The 18,331-nt window shown below is 50.3% G+C and overlaps 1 protein-coding gene across 3 annotated transcripts in view; it reads left to right on the top strand.

Annotated features, from left to right (window-relative positions):
• The window catches only part of ANKRD16 (ankyrin repeat domain 16), a 46,668-nt gene that overhangs the window by 4,939 nt on the left and 23,398 nt on the right, over positions 1-18,331 (top strand). Inside the window, exons 1-3 of one of the 3 annotated variants that reach the window (XM_060246015.1) lie at positions 5,927-6,080; positions 15,182-15,537; positions 17,164-17,384. The exons of 1 other annotated variant lie outside the window; for it this stretch is intronic. In XM_060246015.1, coding sequence (XP_060101998.1) covers positions 6,027-6,080; positions 15,182-15,537; positions 17,164-17,384 — 631 coding nt within the window. In that variant the 5' untranslated portion in view covers positions 5,927-6,026. Of the gene's footprint in view, positions 1-5,926; positions 6,081-6,440; positions 6,466-15,181; positions 15,538-17,163; positions 17,385-18,331 lie in introns of those variants that run through there. One more of the 3 variants, XM_060246017.1, reaches the window with a different exon arrangement.

Genomic DNA, 18,331 nt, shown 5'->3' on the forward strand with positions numbered 1-18,331 from the left:
AATCATTTCTAAAAAATATGTATGTATGGAGAGCCAGTCTGGTGTAGTGAAGTGTGTGGGACTCTTATCTGGGAGAACTGGGTTTGATTCCCCACTCTTCCACTTGCACCTGCTGGAATGACCTTGGGTCAGCCAGAGCTCTCTTACCTGCGAGAACCGGGTTTGATTCCCCACTCTTCCACTTGCACCTGCTGGCATGGCCTGGGGTCAGCCAGAGCTCTCTTATCTGGGAGAACCAGGTTGGATTCCCCACTCCTCCACATGCACCTGCTGGCATGGCCTTGGGTCAGCCATAGCTCTGGCAGAGGTTGTCCTTGAAAGGGCAGCTGCTGTGAGCCCTCTCCAGTCCCACCCACCTCACAGGGTGTCTGTTGCGGGGGGAGGAAGATAAAGGAGATTGTGAGCCGCTCTGAGACTCTTTGGAGAGGAGGGCGGGGATATAAATCCAATATCTTCATCTACCTCACAGGGTGTCTGTTGTGGGGAGGGGGGGAAGGTAAAGGAGATTGTGAGCCGCTCTGAGACTCTTTGGAGTGGAGGGCGGGATATAAATCCAATATCTTCATCTACCTCACAGGGTGTCTGTTGTGGGGGAGGAAAGGAAAGGAGATTGTGAGCCGCTCTGAGACTCTTCGGAGTGGAGGGCGGGATATAAATCCAATATCTTCATCTACCTCACAGGGTGTCTGTTGTGGGGGAGGAAAGGAAAGGAGATTGTGAGCCGCTCTGAGACTCTTCGGAGTGGAGGGCGGGATATAAATCCAATATCTTCATCTACCTCACAGGGTGTCTGTTGTGGGGGAGGAAGGGAAAGGAGATTGTGAGCTACTCTGAGACTCTTCGGAGTGGAGGGCGGAATATAAATCCAATATCTTCATCTACCTCACAGGGTGTCTGTTGTGGGGGGGGGGAGGTAAAGGAGATTGTGAGCCGCTCTGAGACTCTTCGGAGTGGAGGGTGGGATATAAATCCAATATCTTCATCTACCTCACAGGGTGTCTGTTGTGGGGGGGGGGAGGTAAAGGAGATTGTGAGCCGCTCTGAGACTCTTCGGAGTGGAGGGCGGGATATAAATCCAATATCTTCATCTACCTCACAGGGTGTCTGTTGTGGGGGGGGGGGGAGGTAAAGGAGATTGTGAGCCGCTCTGAGACTCTTCGGAGTGGAGGGCAGGATATAAATCCAATATCTTCATCTACCTCACAGGGTGTCTGTTGTGGGGGGGGGGGAGGTAAAGGAGATTGTGAGCCGCTCTGAGACTCTTCGGAGTGGAGGGTGGGATATAAATCCAATATCTTCATCTACCTCACAGGGTGTCTGTTGTGGGGGGGGGAGGTAAAGGAGATTGTGAGCCGCTCTGAGACTCTTCGGAGTGGAGGGCGGGATATAAATCCAATATCTTCTTCTTCTTCTTCTTCATCAGAGTATTCTAACTTCTGTGCACTGAGGACAAGCAAGTCCTAGGTCATGCCCATTCACTGAAACCTAGTCCTACACTCCCTTCGATACACTTTCCCCCCTCTTCAATTCTTTTTATGAGAATGAGTTTTTTATTTTTATTTAATACTGTGGAGAGGAAATATGAATAATGGTTACTTCTGGATTTTTAAAAATTGTTTTGTGGAGGTTTTTTTTTTTGTCTGTTCCACATAAACTAGTAAACAGTTCAGGAGATTGTTGCTCCATTTGTTATGATTGCAAATAAATGTTATTTAAAAAGTAAATTCTGTTTGCAATAATGGTTTGGATACACGATGTTTTTAAGAAGCTAGTCGTGATAATTTCATGCCAAGTAAAATTGTCATATTTCTATGTTCCTCGAGTAACAGAACGGCTTTCAATCTGGAAAAGAAAAAAGAAGTGCTAATGTAGCATTTTTTTCCATTTCTCCGAAAATTTCCGTTTTTTCCGGGCGGGGGGAGGGGGGGGGGAACGGGAAAAAAACTAGGGGTTTTTTTCAGAGCTTCAAAATTTCTGGAAATTTTACATCTCTAAATGCACCTGTTAATGACTTATTTGGTGAAAAAGGACTTCCAAGAATGCCAGAAGTCAAGACGCTGCTGTACCTATTGGTCGCCTCTTGGTCCGGTAAGTAGGGTAGAGACCCCGGTTGGACTCTCGTCTGCTCTGCCTCTGGCTGAAGGGCTGTGTCAAAGCTGCGGTGCCTTCTGGGCTCTGGCTCAGAGCGTCACAGTCATTGGCTGAAAGACGAAGGCGCTTAAAACGTCTCACTGTTAGCAGGAAAGAAGTCAACAAAATGGCAAGGGGTTTGCCTTCAGCTGGGAAACACACCTTACGGCCTGGGTCGTGCCACCAGCAGACGGAGGCAGCAAAAACCCAAGGTGTAGGATTGCATTTGGGAAAGCTCCTCTAGGTTGGAAAATGCCCTGCTATTAGAAAGCTAGCATCAAAAGCCCAGGAGGAAGGGTCCAATCTGTCTCCAACTCTTATGTTGGAAAACGCCCTGCGATTAGAAATCCAGCATCGAAAGCCCAAAAGAAGGGCCAAATCTGCCTACAACTTTTATGTTGGAAAACTCCCTGCTATTAGAAACCCCAGCATCAAAAAACCAGGGCAAAGGGCCAAATCTGTCTCCTTCCTGTATCAGACCAATTGTCCATCTAGATCAGCATCTGATCTCACACAGTGACCAACCAGTTCCTCAGGAGGGCCAACAACAGGGCAGAGAAGTTGGTCAGCGATGTTCCCTCTAAGCGGCAGAGTCTTGTGAGCAAAAATTCTACTTTGTGAGCTACTGGCATTAAAATTCTGAGCGACTGCGTAAATTATTGTACTCTGGGGTCCTCCTTCCTGAGCTAAGACATCTGTGAGCTAGCTCACACCAACTCAGCTTAGAGCAGAGGTGGCCAAACTGTGGCTCAAGAGCCACATGTGGCTCTTTCACACGTGTCGTGTGGCTCTCGAAGCTCCCACCACCCTGTTGGCCAGCTTGGAGGAGGCATTTGTCTCTTTAAATCACTTCTCCAGGCCAAGCCAGCAGCTTGGGGAATGCATTTAAAGTTAAAGTTGCTTCCTTTCCACCTCTCTATCCCTATCTATTTCCTTCCTTCCTCCACTCTCAAATATCTGACATTTTTTCAATGCGGCTCTTGCATTAAACAAGTTTGGCAGTCCCTGGCCTTAAAGGAAGCACTTAGGGTTGCCAGGTCCAATTCAAGAAATATCTGGGGACTTTGGGGGTGGAGCCAGGAGACATTGGGGGCGGAGCCAGGAGCAAGGTTGCGACAAGCATCATTGAACTCCAAAGGGAGTTCTGGCTGTCACATTTCAAGGGACTGCATACCTTTTAAATGCCTTCTTTGGGGGCACCTTCTTTGGGGGCTCATAGAATTGGACCCCCTCAAGCCAATCTTTTTGAAATTTGGAGGGTCTCTTGAGGAGAGGCATTGGAGGCATTTGGTGCCTCTACCTCAAACAAGAGCCCCCCCCCCCAGCCCCAGATACGCGCGGATCAATTCTCCGTTATTCCCTATGGGAATCGGTCTCCATGGGACATAACGGAGTGCCCAACAGACATTCCCCCTCCCCGCCGCTTTCTGATGATGTTGAAGAGGGGGTGGGCCTCCAAACCGGGGGATCCCCTGCCCCACCTGGGGATTGAGAGGAACACAAAGAGTAAAGTGGAAAAGTGAAGCCGGAACAAAGTCCGAAGGCATCCACGAAAAACCAGCCTCAATTATGAAAACCTTTCTACAGATTGCTTCCTCCAAAAACAACAATACTTCTGTTAAATACGATTACAAAATACCCCGAAGCCAAAGTCCTTCCGTTCCATGCCAAAGTTCAATTTTTCGTGTAGTGGAAGTCCGGAGGAAATCCTTGACAAGCCGTGAAGTAGGAGTCCAACGCTTCGACAGTCTTTCAACAAGGAGGGTGTGTAGATGAAAAGCTTGCGCAATTGCGCAACAGGGAAGGGCGTATAGCCCTGTTTCACCTGTGGCTTTAACAAGCTTCGCCGATCTGGAATCATTCACACATAGCAATAGAACCTAACCTGCAGGGAAAAAGTTCAGCTATTGCTATGTATGAATTATTCCAGATCAGCGAAGCTTGTTAAAGCCACAGGTGAAACCAGGGCTATACGCCCTTCCCTGTCGCGAAATAGCATTGTGTTGCTTTTTGCCTACACACCTTCCTTGTCGAAAGGGCTGTCGAAGCGCTGGACTCCTACTTCATGGCTTGTCAAGGATTTCCCCAGACTTCCACTACACACACACACAAAAATGAACTTTGGCATTGAACGGAAAAACTTTGGTTTCGGGGTATTTTGTAATTGTATTTATCAGAAGTCGTTTTTTGCAGGAAGAAGAAGAAGAAGAAGAAGAAGAAGAAGAAGAAGAAGAAGAAGAAGAAGAAGAAGAAGAAGAAGAAGAAGAAGAAGAAGAAGAAGAAGAAGAAGAAGAAGAAGAAGAAGAAGAAGAAGAAGAAGAAGAAGAAGAAGAAGAAGAAGAAGAAGAAGAAGAAGAAAGAAGAAGAAGAAGAAGAAGAAGAAGAAGAAGAAGATGATGATGATGATGATGATGATGATGATGATGATGATGATGATGATGATGATGATGATGATGATGATGATGATGATGATGATGATGATGATGATATTGGATTTATATCCCGCCCTCCACTCCGAAGAGTCTCAGAGCGGCTCACAATCTCCTTTACCTTCCTCCCCCACAACAGACACCCTGTGAGGTGGGTGGGGCTGAAGAGGGCTCTCACAGCAGCTGCCCCTTTCAAGGACAACCTTTGCCAGAGCTATGGCTGACCCAAGGCCATTCCAGCAGCTGCAAGTGGAGGAGTGGGGAATCCAACCCGGTTCTCCCAGATAAGAGAGCTCTGGCTGACCCAAGGCCATTCCAGCAGGTGCAAGTGGAGGGAGTGAGGAATCAAACCCGGTCCTCCCAGATAAGAGAGCTCTGGCTGATCCAAGGCCATTCAGCAGCTGCAAGTGGAGGACTGGGGAATCAAACCCGGTCCTCCCAGATAAGAGAGCTCTGGCTGACCCAAGGCCATTCCAGCAGCTGCAAGTGGAGGAGGGGGGAATCAAACCCGGTTCTCGCAGATAAGAGAGCTCTGGCTGACCCAAGGCCATTCCAGCAGCTGCAAGTGGAGGAGTGGGGAATCAAACCCGGTCCTCCCAGATAAGAGAGCTCTGGCTGACCCAAGGCCAATCCAGCAGCTGCAAGTGGAGGAGTGGGGAATCAAACCCGGTTCTCCCAGATAAGAGTCCGCACACTTAACCACTACACCAAACTGGCTCTCCAGTCTGTATAAAGCAATCTGTATAAAGGTTTTTCATAATTGAGGCTGGTTTTTCGTGGATGCCTTCGGGCTTTGTTCCTGCCCCACCGGGGGATTGGCAAACCTAGGAAAACTGGTTGCCAGGTCCCCCCCAGTTGTAAGAGCGGGAGATCTCCAGGCCCCACCTGGAGGCTGGCAACCCCCATCATGCCCAATTTTATAAGCCTCTACCCTTTCCCACCCTCTGCTTCCCTTTGCATGATTGGACTGAAAACCTCTCCCGCCCCGCAAAGTCTCACTCTGATCCTGGTGAAGTTTGCAAACATCCAAGAAGCTGCAAATCCCTTCCTTGTGCGCGCATCCCTAACCTGCTTCCTGGAGTCGAACACCCTACCCCACCGGCCGCCTCTGGCCGCGAGCCCGCCTCGGCCTCCCAACGAGCTAATCTTGCAAAGCCTTTGTTATACTTCCGGGTGCGGCTAGATGGCGCTCCCGCCCCCCCTCGCGGAAGACGGCAACCTTTGCCCGGAGTTTATTTCCTTTCTGTCCCCAAAGAGAGTAAGTAGAGAAGCGCGCCCCACAAGTTAGAATTCCGATGCCGAGGACATCACCATTTGAGGGGCAAGCCTGACGGGAGCCCATAGGGATGCAATACAGAAAGACGTGCAAGTGCAAAGAGTTAAACTTTTGAAAAAGTGCAGGGTTTCGAGAGGCTTTCTCTCATTGCAGAGCTGGGAGTGAAATTATTACAAAATGAGGACTGGCGCATGGAGCTGAAGACCCCAATCTCATCTACACTTATTGAGGAGAGAGAGATTCAGGTGAGTCGCCGGGTTGATCCAAAGCAGCAGAACCAAGTTGGAGTCCAGGGCCACCTTTAAGCCCAAGAGAGTTTAATTCTGGATAGAAGCTTTCGTGTGCATGTGGGTGGCCAACGTTAGCTCTCCAGACGTTTGTTGCCTACAACTCCCATCAGCCCCAGACAGCATGGCCAATGGCTGGGGCTGATGGGAGTTGTAGGCAAAAGCATCTGGAGAGCTACCATTGGCCACCCCTGCAGCTCTCCTAACGTAGGCAACGCACACGGGGCAAATTTCTGTTTGTACTCACTGGTGAAGGGTGTGGCTTAATGCAAAGGGGCGGGTCCATGTGCCCCGGAAGGACTGCTCCAGCTGCTGACATCTGACACCTCTTCAGATTATCTGTGTAAGGTTGTTTTGCAAATACACCGAATGGGCGTTGGGGGCTGAAATGGTTTAAAGCAGGGGGGGCCAAGGGTAGCTCTCCAGATGTTTTTTGCCTACAACTCCCATCAGCCCCAGCTAGGGTTGCCAATCCCTAAGTGGGGGCAGGGGATCCCCCGTTTTGGAGGCCCTCCCCCCGCTTCAGGGTCGCGAGAAAGCAGGGGGAGGGGAGGGAAATGTCTGCTGGGAACTCTGTTATTCCCTATGGGGAAAATCATGGAGAATTGATCTGTGGGTATCTGGGGCTCTGGGGGGCTGTTTTCTGGGGTAGAGGCACCAAACTTTCAGTATAGCATCTAGTGCCTCTCCCCAAAATACCCCCCAAGTTTCAAGAAGATTGGACCAGGGGGTCGAATTCTGTGAGCCCCAAAAGAAGGTGCCCCTATCCTTCATTATTTCCTATGGAAGGAAGGAATTGAAAAGGTGTGCCGTCCCTTTAAATGTGATGGCCAGAACTCCCTTTGGAGTTCAATGATGCTTGTCACAGCCTTGATCTTGGCTCCACCCCCAATGTCTCCTGGCTCCACCCCCAAAGTCTCCTGGCTCCACCCCCAAAGTCCCCAGATATTTCTTGAATTGGATTTGGCAACCCTAGCCCCAGCCATTAGCCATGCTTTAATGGAACTTGAATGCAAAGTGCTTGCTGTTCCCACGCGAACCACAGGACGCAAGCTGAATACAGAAAGGCAGTTTTAATATGCTTGTGCCGTGCCAGAGAGACAAAAAGGCAGTGCTCTTGTGCTTGGTTGGAAAACAAACGGCTGGAATGATGCTTGTCTCAGATTTAGGGTTGCCAGGTCCAATTCAAGACATATTTGAAGACCCTGGGGGTGGAGCCAGGAGACTTTGGGGGTGGAGCCAGGAGGCATTGGGGTGGAGCCAGGAGCAAGATTGTGGCAAGCAAAACTGAACTCCAAAGGGAGTTTGCATTTAAAGGGACCGCACACATTTTAAACGCTTTCCCTCCGCTGGAAAAAATGAAGAACAAGGAACATAAGATAAGAGAAGCCATATTGGATCAGGCCAATGGCCCATCCAGTCTGTCCAACACTCTGTGGCACACAGTGGCCCAAAAAAGAGGTTCACAAGTGGGGCTAGAAGCTCTTCCACTTTGCACCCCGCCCCAAACACCAAGAATACAGAGCTTTACTGCCCCAGACAGTTCCAATAATATGATGTGGCTAACAGCCACTGATGGACCTCTGCTCCGTATTTTTATCCAATCCCCTCTTGAAGCTGGCTATGCTTGTAGCCGCCGCTACCCCCCTGCGGCAGTGAATTCCACATGTTAATCACCCTTGGGGTGAAGAGGGACTTCCTTTTATCCGTTTTAACCCGACTGCTCAGCAATTTCATGGAATGTCCACGAGTTCTGTGAGAAAGGGAGAAAAGGACTTCTTTCTCTACTTTTGGGACACCTACCTCACAGGGTGTCTGTTGTTGGCGAGGGGGGAGGTAAAAGGAGATTGTGAGCCTCTCTGAGATTCAGAGTGGAGGGCGGGATATAAATCCAAAATATCAGCAGCAGCAGCAGCATCTTCTTTAGTGGCTGTTTCTCATCCTGGTGACTTCCTCCTCTCTTCCTCCTTTCTTTGTGGAGAGCCAGTTTGGTGTAGTGGTTAAGTGTGCGGACTCTTATCTGGGATAACTGGGTTTGATTCCCCACTCCTCCACTTGCACCTGCTGGAATGGGCTTGGGTCAGCCATAGCTCTGGCAGAGGTTGTCCTTGAAAGGGCAGCTGCTGTGAGAGCCCTCTCCAGCCCCACCCACCTCACAGGGTGTCTGTTGTGGGGGAGGAAGATAAAGGAGATTGTGAGCTGCTCTGAGACTCTTCGGAGTGGAGGGCGGGATATAAATCCAATTTCTTCTTCTTCTTCCTGTGTACAGGGCTTTTTTTGTAGCAGGACCTCCTTTGCATATTAGGCCACACACCCCTGATGCAGCCAATCCTCCTGGAGCTTCCAGCAGGCCCTGCACGAAGAGCCCTGTAAGGAATTCCAGCAGGACCTCCTTTGCATATTAGGCCACAGACCCCTGATGTAGCCAATCCTCCTGGAGCTTCCAGTAGGCCCTGTAAGAAGAGCCCTGTAAAGAATTCTAGCAGGACCTCCTTTGCCTATTAGGCCACACCCACCTGATGCAGCCAGTCCTCCTGACCTTACAGTAGACCCTGTACTAAGAGCCCTGTAAGCTCCAGGAGGATTGGCTACATCAGGGATGTGTGGCCCGATACAGGGGTCATTTTGTAGAAAAATAGGTGGTGGAGCACAATAGCATAACTCGTTAGCATATGCTGCTGTGCCCCCCCCCCCACACCAGCCCAAAGCAACCTGATGCAAGAAAGGAGAGCCCCAAGTGAGCGAGGCCTGCTTGGGTTGGCTAGAAATCCAAGCAGGCCTTGCTCACCTGGGGCTCTCCTTGGCCCCCACGCCCCCACCAGTCAAAAGGCCAGCAAGTCACCCAAAACATAAGAAGTGGAGAAAGGGTAGTGTGGTAGGGTTGCCAAGTCCAATTCAAGAAATATCTGAGGACTTTGGGGGTGGAGCCAGGAGACATTAGGGGTGGAGCCAGGAGGCATTAGGGGTGGAGCCAAGATCAAGGCTGTGACAAGCATAATTGAACTCCAAAGGGAGTTCTGGCCATCACATTTAAAGGGACAGCACACCTTTTCAATTCCTTCCTTCCATAGGAAATCATGAAGGATAGGGGCACCTTCTTTTGGGGCTCATAGAATTGGACCCCCTCGTCCAATCTTTTTGAAACATGGGGAGTATTTTGGGAAGAGGCACTAGATGCTATACTGAAAATTTGGTGCCTCTATCAAAAAAAGCAGCCCCCCCAGAGCCCCAAATACCCGCGGATCAATTCTCCATGATTTTCTATGGGAATAAATCTCTATAGGGAATAACAGAGTTCCCAGAAGATATTTCCCTCCCCTCCCCCCCCTTTCTGACGACCCTGAAGCGGGGGGAGGGCCTTCAAACCGGGGGATCCCCTGCCCCCACCTGGGGATTGGCAACCCTATAGTGTGGGCTTCTCCAAGGGTTAGTGAGGGCTGCTGAGGGCGTGGTAAAGCCCCTGGGGGCTGGCTGGCTGCCCGCTCTCCTCATCCAGGGACCGTTATGCAGCCGCACCTCCTATTCAATGGACATGGTAGGTGGGGGGGAGGAGGGGAAACCCCCAGAAAGGTTCAGGAGCTGGGCTCCGGTGAGCTCCTGCTGAATTCGAGGCCTGCCTTATGTTCAAAAGAGTTCCCGGCTACAAAAATAGCCCTTCCTGTGTGTTTCGTTTGGTTGTTAATTTTCACTTCGGAAAGGCAACGTGAGACATGCCCCCGTGGTCTTGGCTATGTTCAACCCAACCCTCTAGGCGGCTTTGGAAAAAACGCCTGCTTGTTGCTGTTGAGGGCCAGAGAGGTTTAGCTGGAGGGGGAAACCGGCCTGTCCTTTGAATCAAGGCTTAATGGGCGAAAATGGGCAGGTGAGGTGTGTGGTGACGTGGCCTTCAAATAACCGGGTGACAGAGGGGATGTTTCAGACGGCCTCCTGTGTCATTCATCCTTGGCAGGATGTTGGGTCCAGGGGGTTATCCCTGGGCTTATAAATGGCAGGAAATGAAGAATTTTGCTCCCAAAGTCCAACTACTTTATGTCACAAATAATTGTGCATATGATGACGAAGAAGAAGATACTGGATTTACATCCAGCCACCGATGCTCCGTCTACGCTGTGGAGCCTTGTGAGCCAAAATTTTACTTTAAGAAGAAGAAGAAGATATTGGATTTATATCCCGCCCTCCACTCCGAAGAGTCTCAGAGCGGCTCACAATCTCCTTTACCTTCCTCCCCCACAACAGACACCCTGTGAGGTGGGTGGGGCTGGAGAGGGCTCTCACAGCAGCTGCCCTTTCAAGGACAACCTCTGCCAGAGCTATGGCTGACCCAAGGGCCATTCTAGCAGGTGCAAGTGGAGGAGTGGGGGAATCAAACCCCGGTTCTCCCAGATAAGAGTCTGCACACTTAACCACTACACCAAACTGGCTCTCCTACACCAAACTGGGCTCTCCTTATGTAGCTCTCCTTTAATGCGAGCTACTGCATTAAAGTTGCAAGCTACTACATCGATTAGTTTGCTCTGGGGTCATTTTTCCAGAGCTAAGACAAAACATTTGTGAGCCAGTGGCTTAAAAATTGTGAGCTAGCTCACACTAACTCAGCTTAGAGGGAACACTGCCCACCGCCCCTATACTTTGAATCTCAGAGTCTCGGAGCTGTCACAATCTCTTTTACCTCCCCCCACCCACCCACAACACACACACTGTGAGCAATGCTCCCTCTAAACTGGAGAGCCAGTTTGGTGTAGTGGTTAAGTGTGCGGACTCTTATCTGGGAGAACCGGGTTTGATTCCCCTCCACTTGCAGCTGCTGGAATGGCCTTGGGTCAGCCAGAGCTCTGATATCTGGGAGAACCGGGTTGGATTCCCCACTCCTCCCCTTGCAGCTGCTGGAATGGCCTTGGGTCAGCCAGAGCTCTCTTATCTGGGAGAACCGGGTTGGATTCCCCACTCCTCCACTTGCAGCTGCTGGAATGGCCTTGGGTCAGCCAGAGCTCTGTTATCTGGGAGAACCGGGTTGGATTCTCCACTCCTCCACTTGCAGCTGCTGGAATGGCCTTGGGTCAGCCAGAGCTCTCTTATCTGGGAGAACCGGGTTTGATTCTCCACTCCTCCACTTGCAGCTGCTGGAATGGCCTTGGGTCAGCCAGAGCTCTCTTATCTGGGAGAACCGGGTTGGATTCCCCACTCCTCCACTTGCAGCTGCTGGAATGGCCTTGGGTCAGCCAGAGCTCTCTTATCTGGGAGAACTGGGTTTGATTCCCCACTCCTCCACTTGCACCTGCTGGAATGGCCTTGGGTCAGCCATAACTCTCTTATCTGGGAGAACTGGGTTTGATTCCCCCCTCCTCCACTTGAAGCTGCTGGAATGGCCTTGGGTCAGCCAGGTCTCTCTTATCTGGGAGAACCGGGTTTGATTCCCCCCTCCTCCACTTGCAGCTGCTGGAACGACCTTGGGTCAGCCAGAGCTCTCTTATCTGGGAAAACCGGGTTTGATTCCCCTCTCCTTCACTTGCAGCTGCTGGAATGGCCTTGGGTCAGCCAGAGCTCTCTTATCTGGGAGAACTGGGTTTGATTCCCCACTCCTCCATTTGCAGCTGCTGGAATGGCCTTGGGTCAGCCAGAGCTCTCTTATCTGGGAGAACTGGGTTTGATTCCCCACTCCTCCATTTGCAGCTGCTGGAATGGCCTTGGGTCAGCCAGAGCTCTCTTATCTGGGAGAACGGGATTTGATTCCCCACTCCTTCACTTGCACCTGCTAGCATGGTCTTGGGTCAGCCACAAGTTCTCACAGAGCTGTTCTTGAGAGAGCAGTTTCCGTTAGAGCTCTCTCAGCCCTACGTACCTAGCAGAGTGTGTGTTGTGAGGAGGGGAAAGGGAAGGCATTTGTAAGTCACAAAGACTCCGAGTGAAGGGAGGGATATAAATCTAATCTCCTCCTCTTCCTCCTCCTCCTCTTCTTCGCCTTGTTTGAGACTGTGTTGGGGAAACCACACCCACAGATAGGTTTGCCAAGTCCAATTCAAGAAATATCTGGGAACTTTGGGGGTGGAGCCAGGAGACATTGGGCATGGAGCCAGGAACAAGGTTGTGACAAGCACAATTGAACTCCAAAGGGAGTTCTGGCCATCACGTTTAAAGGAACCGCACACATTTTAATTGCCTTCCCTCCATTGGAAAAAATGAAGGATAGGGGCACCTTCTTTGGGGGCTCATAGCATTGGATCCCCTGGCCCAATCTTTTTGAAACTTGGAGGGTATTTTGGGGAGAGGCACTGGGTGCTGTGCTGCAAGTGTGGTGCCTCTACCACAAAACACAGCGCTCCTGGAGTCCCAGATATGTGTAGATTGGTTCTCCAATATACCCAATGGGAATTGGTCTCCATAGGGAATAATGGAGTGCCCAGCTACTTCTACTACTACTACTTTTTATTTGTATCCCGCCCTCCCCGCAAGCAGGCTCAGGGCGGCTCACAACATGTAAATACAGTATACAATAAAACCATGTGCAATCAATTATAAATTCATATACAATTTCAGTTATAAAATCATCCTTAAAATCATTAAAATGACATTAGACTTAAGATTATGGTGCTATAATCAAGATCTTTCATAAAATCCAGTGATTAAAACATAAAACGTAGAACATATCCAGCAGGACTTTCTTGGCTCGGTATTATGTGAAGGCTGTTTTAAAGAGGTGGGTCTTACAGGCCCTGCGGAATTGATCTAAGCATCGCAGGGCCCGTACCTCCTCCGGGAGTTGGTTCCACAGTAGGGGGGCCGCTATGGAGAAGGCCCGATCCCGGGTGGACTTCAATCTGGCCTCCCTTGGCCCAGGGATATTCAGCTGGTTCTTTCCAGCTGACCTCAGCGCTCTCTGGGGTTCATACAGGGAGAGACGGTCCCTCAAGTAGACAGGTCCTCGGCAGCAAACGTTTCCCTCCCCCACCCCGCTTTCTGATGCCCCTGAAGCAGGGGGAGGGCCTCCAAACCGGGGGATCCCCTGCCCCCACCTGGGGATTAGGCAAACCAGAAACTCACAGTGTCTAGATTAGTAAAGCAAGAAAAACACTGTGTAACTAATGTTGTAAATAAATGCCAAGCGCATGAGATGTAACAAAGCTATGTGAGCTGTTGCCTTAGCACGGGTTCCGCCGTAGCACACGGCCGGTAGAAGTGGCAAATGAAACATGACTTGAGCCTAGGACTCATGTAGCCGCACCTGTTGGATTGAGGACTGCTACCTGCTATGGGGAGGGACGGTGGCTCGGTGGTAGAGCATCTGCTTGGGAAGCAGAAGGTCCCAGGTTCAATCCTCGGCATCTCCAACTCAAAAGGGTCCAGGCAAGCAGGCGTGAAAAACCTCAGCTTGAGACCCTGGAGAGCCACTGCTGGTCAGGGGAGGGATGGTGGCTCAGTGGTAGAGCATCTGCTTGGTAAGCAGAAGGTCCCAGGTTCAATCCCCGGCATCTCCAACTGAAAAGGATCCAGGCAAATAGGTGTGAAAAACCTCAGCTTGAGACCCTGGAGAGCCACTGCCAGTCTGAGAAGACAATACTGACTTTGATGGAACCAGGGTCTGATTCAGCAGAAGGCAGCTTCATATGTTCATATGAGGTCATAGAACCCTAGGAAGAATCATAGCAGAATCACATCAGTCGGTACCGTCTGCGTCTGCCAACAAGAGGGATGCAAAAGACAGCAGACTGCGGTACCGCTCATAGTATCCAGTGTTGGAACTTTATTTGCGTTGGATTTATGGACAACAGACTTCTTGCTTTATGAAATTCATATGAATAATAAATGAGAATTGCATGTAAGAAATTGTGTTTGGCATTTCTTTACAGCATATAGGAGGAGGGGCGGTAGTTCAGTGGTAAGAGCATCTGCTTGGTAAGGAGACAGTCCCAGGTTCAATCCCTGGCATCTCCAACTAAAAGGGTCCAGGCAAAGAGGCGTGAAAAACTTCCCCTTGAGACACTGGAGAGCCGCTGCCAGTCTGAGTAGGCAAGACTGACTTTGATGGACCCAGGATCTGATACAGTAGAAGGCAGCTTCATATGTTCATATATGTTGGGGAGGGACGGTGGCTCAGTGGTAGAGCATCTGCTTGGGAAGCAGAAGGTCCCAGGTTCAATCCCCGGCATCTCCAACTAAAAAGGGTCCAGGCACGTAGGTGTGAAAAACCTCAGTTTGAGATCCTGGAGAGCTGCTGCCAGTCTGAGTAGGCAAGACTGACTTTGATGGACCCAGGATCTGATACAGTAGAAGGCAGCTTCATATGTTCATATATGTTGGGGAGGGACGGTGGCTCAGTGGTAGAGCATCTGCTTGGTAAGCAGAAGGTCCCAGGTTCAATCCCCGACATCTCCAACTAAAAAGGGTCCAGGCACGTAGGTGTGAAAAACCTCAGTTTGAGATCCTGGAGAGCTGCTGCCAGTCTGAGTAGGCAAGAACATAAGAGAAGCCATGTTAGATCAGGCCAATGGCCCATCCAGTCCAACATTCTGTGTCACACAGCAGCCAAATACACACACACACACACACACACACACACACACACACACACACTGTGGCTAATAGCCACTGATGGACCTCTGCTCCATATTTTTATCTAACCCCCTCTTGAAGGTGGCTATGCTTGTGGCCGCCACCACCTCCTGTGGCAGTGAATTCCACATGTTAATCACCCTTTGGGTGAAGTTCAAGGCAAGACTGACTTTGATGGACCCAGGGTCTGATTCAGTAGAAGGCAGCTTCATATGTTCATATATGTTGGGGAGGGACGGTGGCTCAGTGGTAGAGCATCTGCTCGGTAAGCAGAAGGTCCCAGGTTCAATCCCCGGCATCTCCAACTAAAAAGGGTCCAGGCACGTAGGTGTGAAAAACCTCAGCTTGAGATCCTGGAGTCAGTCTGAGTAGACAAGACTGACTTTGATGGACCGAGGGTCTTATGCAGTAGAAGGCAGCTTCACACGTTCATATAGTTACAGAGTGTTTTTCCCACCTGGGGAACTGGCAGCCCTGCTATCCACTAATTCTGAATCTTAACACCCTTCTAGGAGCCCCCAAATGCTATGAAAGCGAACGGCGAAACCCCCAAACGGCTTCCCAAGTTGATTCAAGATGGAAAGCTTGCCCTTCTCAAAGAAGAGGTCGCAAATGTCGCGGATCTGAGCGGGGAAGTGAAGCGGAAGCACTTTGGGCGGTCAGGGGACACGCTGCTCCACTACGCAGCCCGGCACGGCCGCCTCAGTGTTCTCCGGTACTTGGTAGAGACGTTGGAGATGGACGTCGAGCTGTTCAATAACGACTACAAGCGGCCTCTCCACGAAGCAGCCTCCATGGGCCACCGGGACTGTGTCTTGTACCTCTTGGAGAGAGGAGCAGCCGTGGATTGCTTGAAGAAAGCAGACTGGTAGGCTGGTTGGCTCTTTGCCGTCCTGCTCCTTAGATGGTTGCCAAGTCCAAGAAATATCTGGGGACTTTGGGGGGTGGAGCCAGGAGACTTTGGGGCGGAGCTAGGAGATGTTGGGGGTGGAGCCTGGGGCAAGGTTGTGACAAGCATCATTGAGCTCCAAAGGGAGGTCTGGCCATCACATCTAAAGGGACCGCACGTCTTTCAAATGCCTTCCCTCCATTGGGAATAATGAAGGATGGGGCACATAAGGACATAAGAGAAGCCATGTTTGGTTCAGGCCAATGGCCCATCCAGTCCAACACTCTGTGTCGCACAGTGGCCAAAAAACTCAGGTGCCATCAGGAGGTCCACCAGTGGGGGCAGGACACTAGGAGCCCTCGCATTGTAGCCCCCACCCAGCACCAAAAATACACAGCATCACTGCCCAAGACAGAGCGTTCCACCAATACACTGTAGCTAATAGCCACTGATGGACCTCTGCTCCAGATGTTTATCCAATCCCCTCTTGAAGCTTTCTATGCTTGTAGCTGCCACCCACCTCCTGTGTGACACAGAGTGTTGAACTGGATGGGGCATTGGTCTGATCCAGCATGGCTTCTCTTATGTTCTTATGTGACACAGAGTGTTGGACTGGATGGACCATTGGCCTGATCCAACATGGCTTCTCTTATGTTCTTATGTGACACAGAGTGTTGGACTGGATGGGCCATCGGCCTGATCCAACATGGCTTCTCTTATGTTCTTATGTGACACAGAGTGTTGGAGTGGATGGGCCATTGGCCTGATCCAACATGGCTTCTCTTATGTTCTTATGTGACACAGAGTGTTGGAGTGGATGGGCCGTTGGCCTGATCCAACATGGCTTCTCTTATGTTCTTATGTGACACAGAGTGTTGGATTGGATGGGCTGTTGGCCTGATCCAACATGGCTTCTCTTATGTTCTTATGTGACACAGAGTGTTGGACTGGATGGGCCATCGGCCTGATCCAACATGGCTTCTCTTATGTTCTTATGTGACACAGAGTGTTGGAGTGGATGGGCCATTGGCCTGATCCAACATGGCTTCTCTTATGTTCTTATGTGACACAGAGTGTTGGAGTGGATGGGCCGTTGGCCTGATCCAACAGGGCTTCTCTTATGTTCTTATGTGACACAGAGTGTTGGAGTGGATGGGCCATCGGCCTGATCCAACAGGGCTTCTCTTATGTTCTTATGTGAAACAGAGTGTTGGGCTGGATGGGCCACTGCCCTGATCCGACATGGCTTCTCTTATGATCTTATGTTCTTATATACTTTCACTATTTTCAGGAAATACCACCAACCTGCCTGTTTTGTGGTAAGTTTTACAGTTTAACGTGTGTGCTCCTTGGTTTTAGGCCACTGTGGAAGGCTCTTATAGCCGAAATGTATCTGGTCTGGTGGCTTGTTATGCAATATTCTGTTACGTAATCTGTGTCCAGTGGATGCGCAATTTCTATAGGTTGGATTTTAGTACTACTTGAAATCAGAGCTGGGAATCTGTCACAGGTCTGGTTACCCAGGCTCAGAAATCTGACATATTTTCTCTTTCTGGCACAAGTAACAGGATTGTGAATTGTGTTCTCTGCTGCTCCGAATTGTAGGACTCCCCTAATGATGGCCTGTACCCGGAGGAATTTGGACGTGATTCGAGATCTTGTGCAAAGTGGGGCAAACCCCCTGCTGAAAAACAAAGATGGGTGGAATTGCTTCCATATCGCCTGTCGCGAGGGGGATCCTCAAATCATCCAGTACTTGCTCGACATCTCTCCTGACATCTGGAACACGGAAAGCAAAATCAAAAGAACACCTCTGCACACGGCAGGTAGGGCTTGAATCCGGCCTTCAGAATGATGGGGTCCTAGGGTTGCCAAATCCAATTCAAGAAATATCTGGGGACTTTGGGGGTGGAGCCAGGAGACTTTGGGAGTGGAGCCAGGAGACATTAGGGGTGGAGCCAAGATCAAGGCTGTGACAAGCATAATTGAACTCCAAAGGGAGTTCTGGCCATCACATTTAAAGGGACAGCACACCTTTTCAGTGCCTTCCTTCCATAGGAAATAATGAAGGATAGGGACACCTTCTTTTGGGGCTCATAGAATTGGACCCCCTGGTCCAATCTTTTTGAAACTTGGAGGATATTTTGGGGAGAGGCACTAGATGCTATACTGAAAATTTGGTGCCTCTACCCCAAAAAGTAGCCCCCCCCAGAGCCACAGATACCCACGGATCAATTCTCCATGATTTTCTATGGGAATAAATCTCCATAGGGAATAATAAGAGTTCCCAGCAGACATTTCCCTCCCCTCCCCCCGCTTTCTGACGACCCTGAAGCAGGGGGAGGGCCTCCAAACCGGGGGATCCCCTGCCCCCACCTGGGGATTGGCAACCCTATGGGGTCCAGGCCTCATTTTGGGCAGGAGCTCACAGGAGCGGAGCTGAGTAACCTCTAAATTTTATTGTGCTCTTTCTTACTTCCCCCCCGCAAATGCTTGCTTCTGGGCTCCTCCATCATTCTAAACCCCCTGTGAGAATTTTCCTGAACTCTTCAAATTTGACAAGCTTTCTAACATTTCCCCCCCACCAAAGAAATGGGAAAAGGACCAAAACGTATAAGGCAGACGTCATGCCACTGCGGCCACATAGGGGAAAGTAATTCAAAAACGTTCGATGGGAGTCAGGTTTTAGGACGACAATTCTAATTCAAGGAGCATTCGAAGGTCGACGCTGAGCTGATGAGAATTTAGTGCACCTTCCGGTGATGTCGGGGTG

This window comes from Heteronotia binoei, chromosome 8, assembly GCF_032191835.1.
Source record: "Heteronotia binoei isolate CCM8104 ecotype False Entrance Well chromosome 8, APGP_CSIRO_Hbin_v1, whole genome shotgun sequence".
In the NCBI taxonomy this organism is placed as follows: domain Eukaryota; kingdom Metazoa; phylum Chordata; class Lepidosauria; order Squamata; family Gekkonidae; genus Heteronotia; species Heteronotia binoei.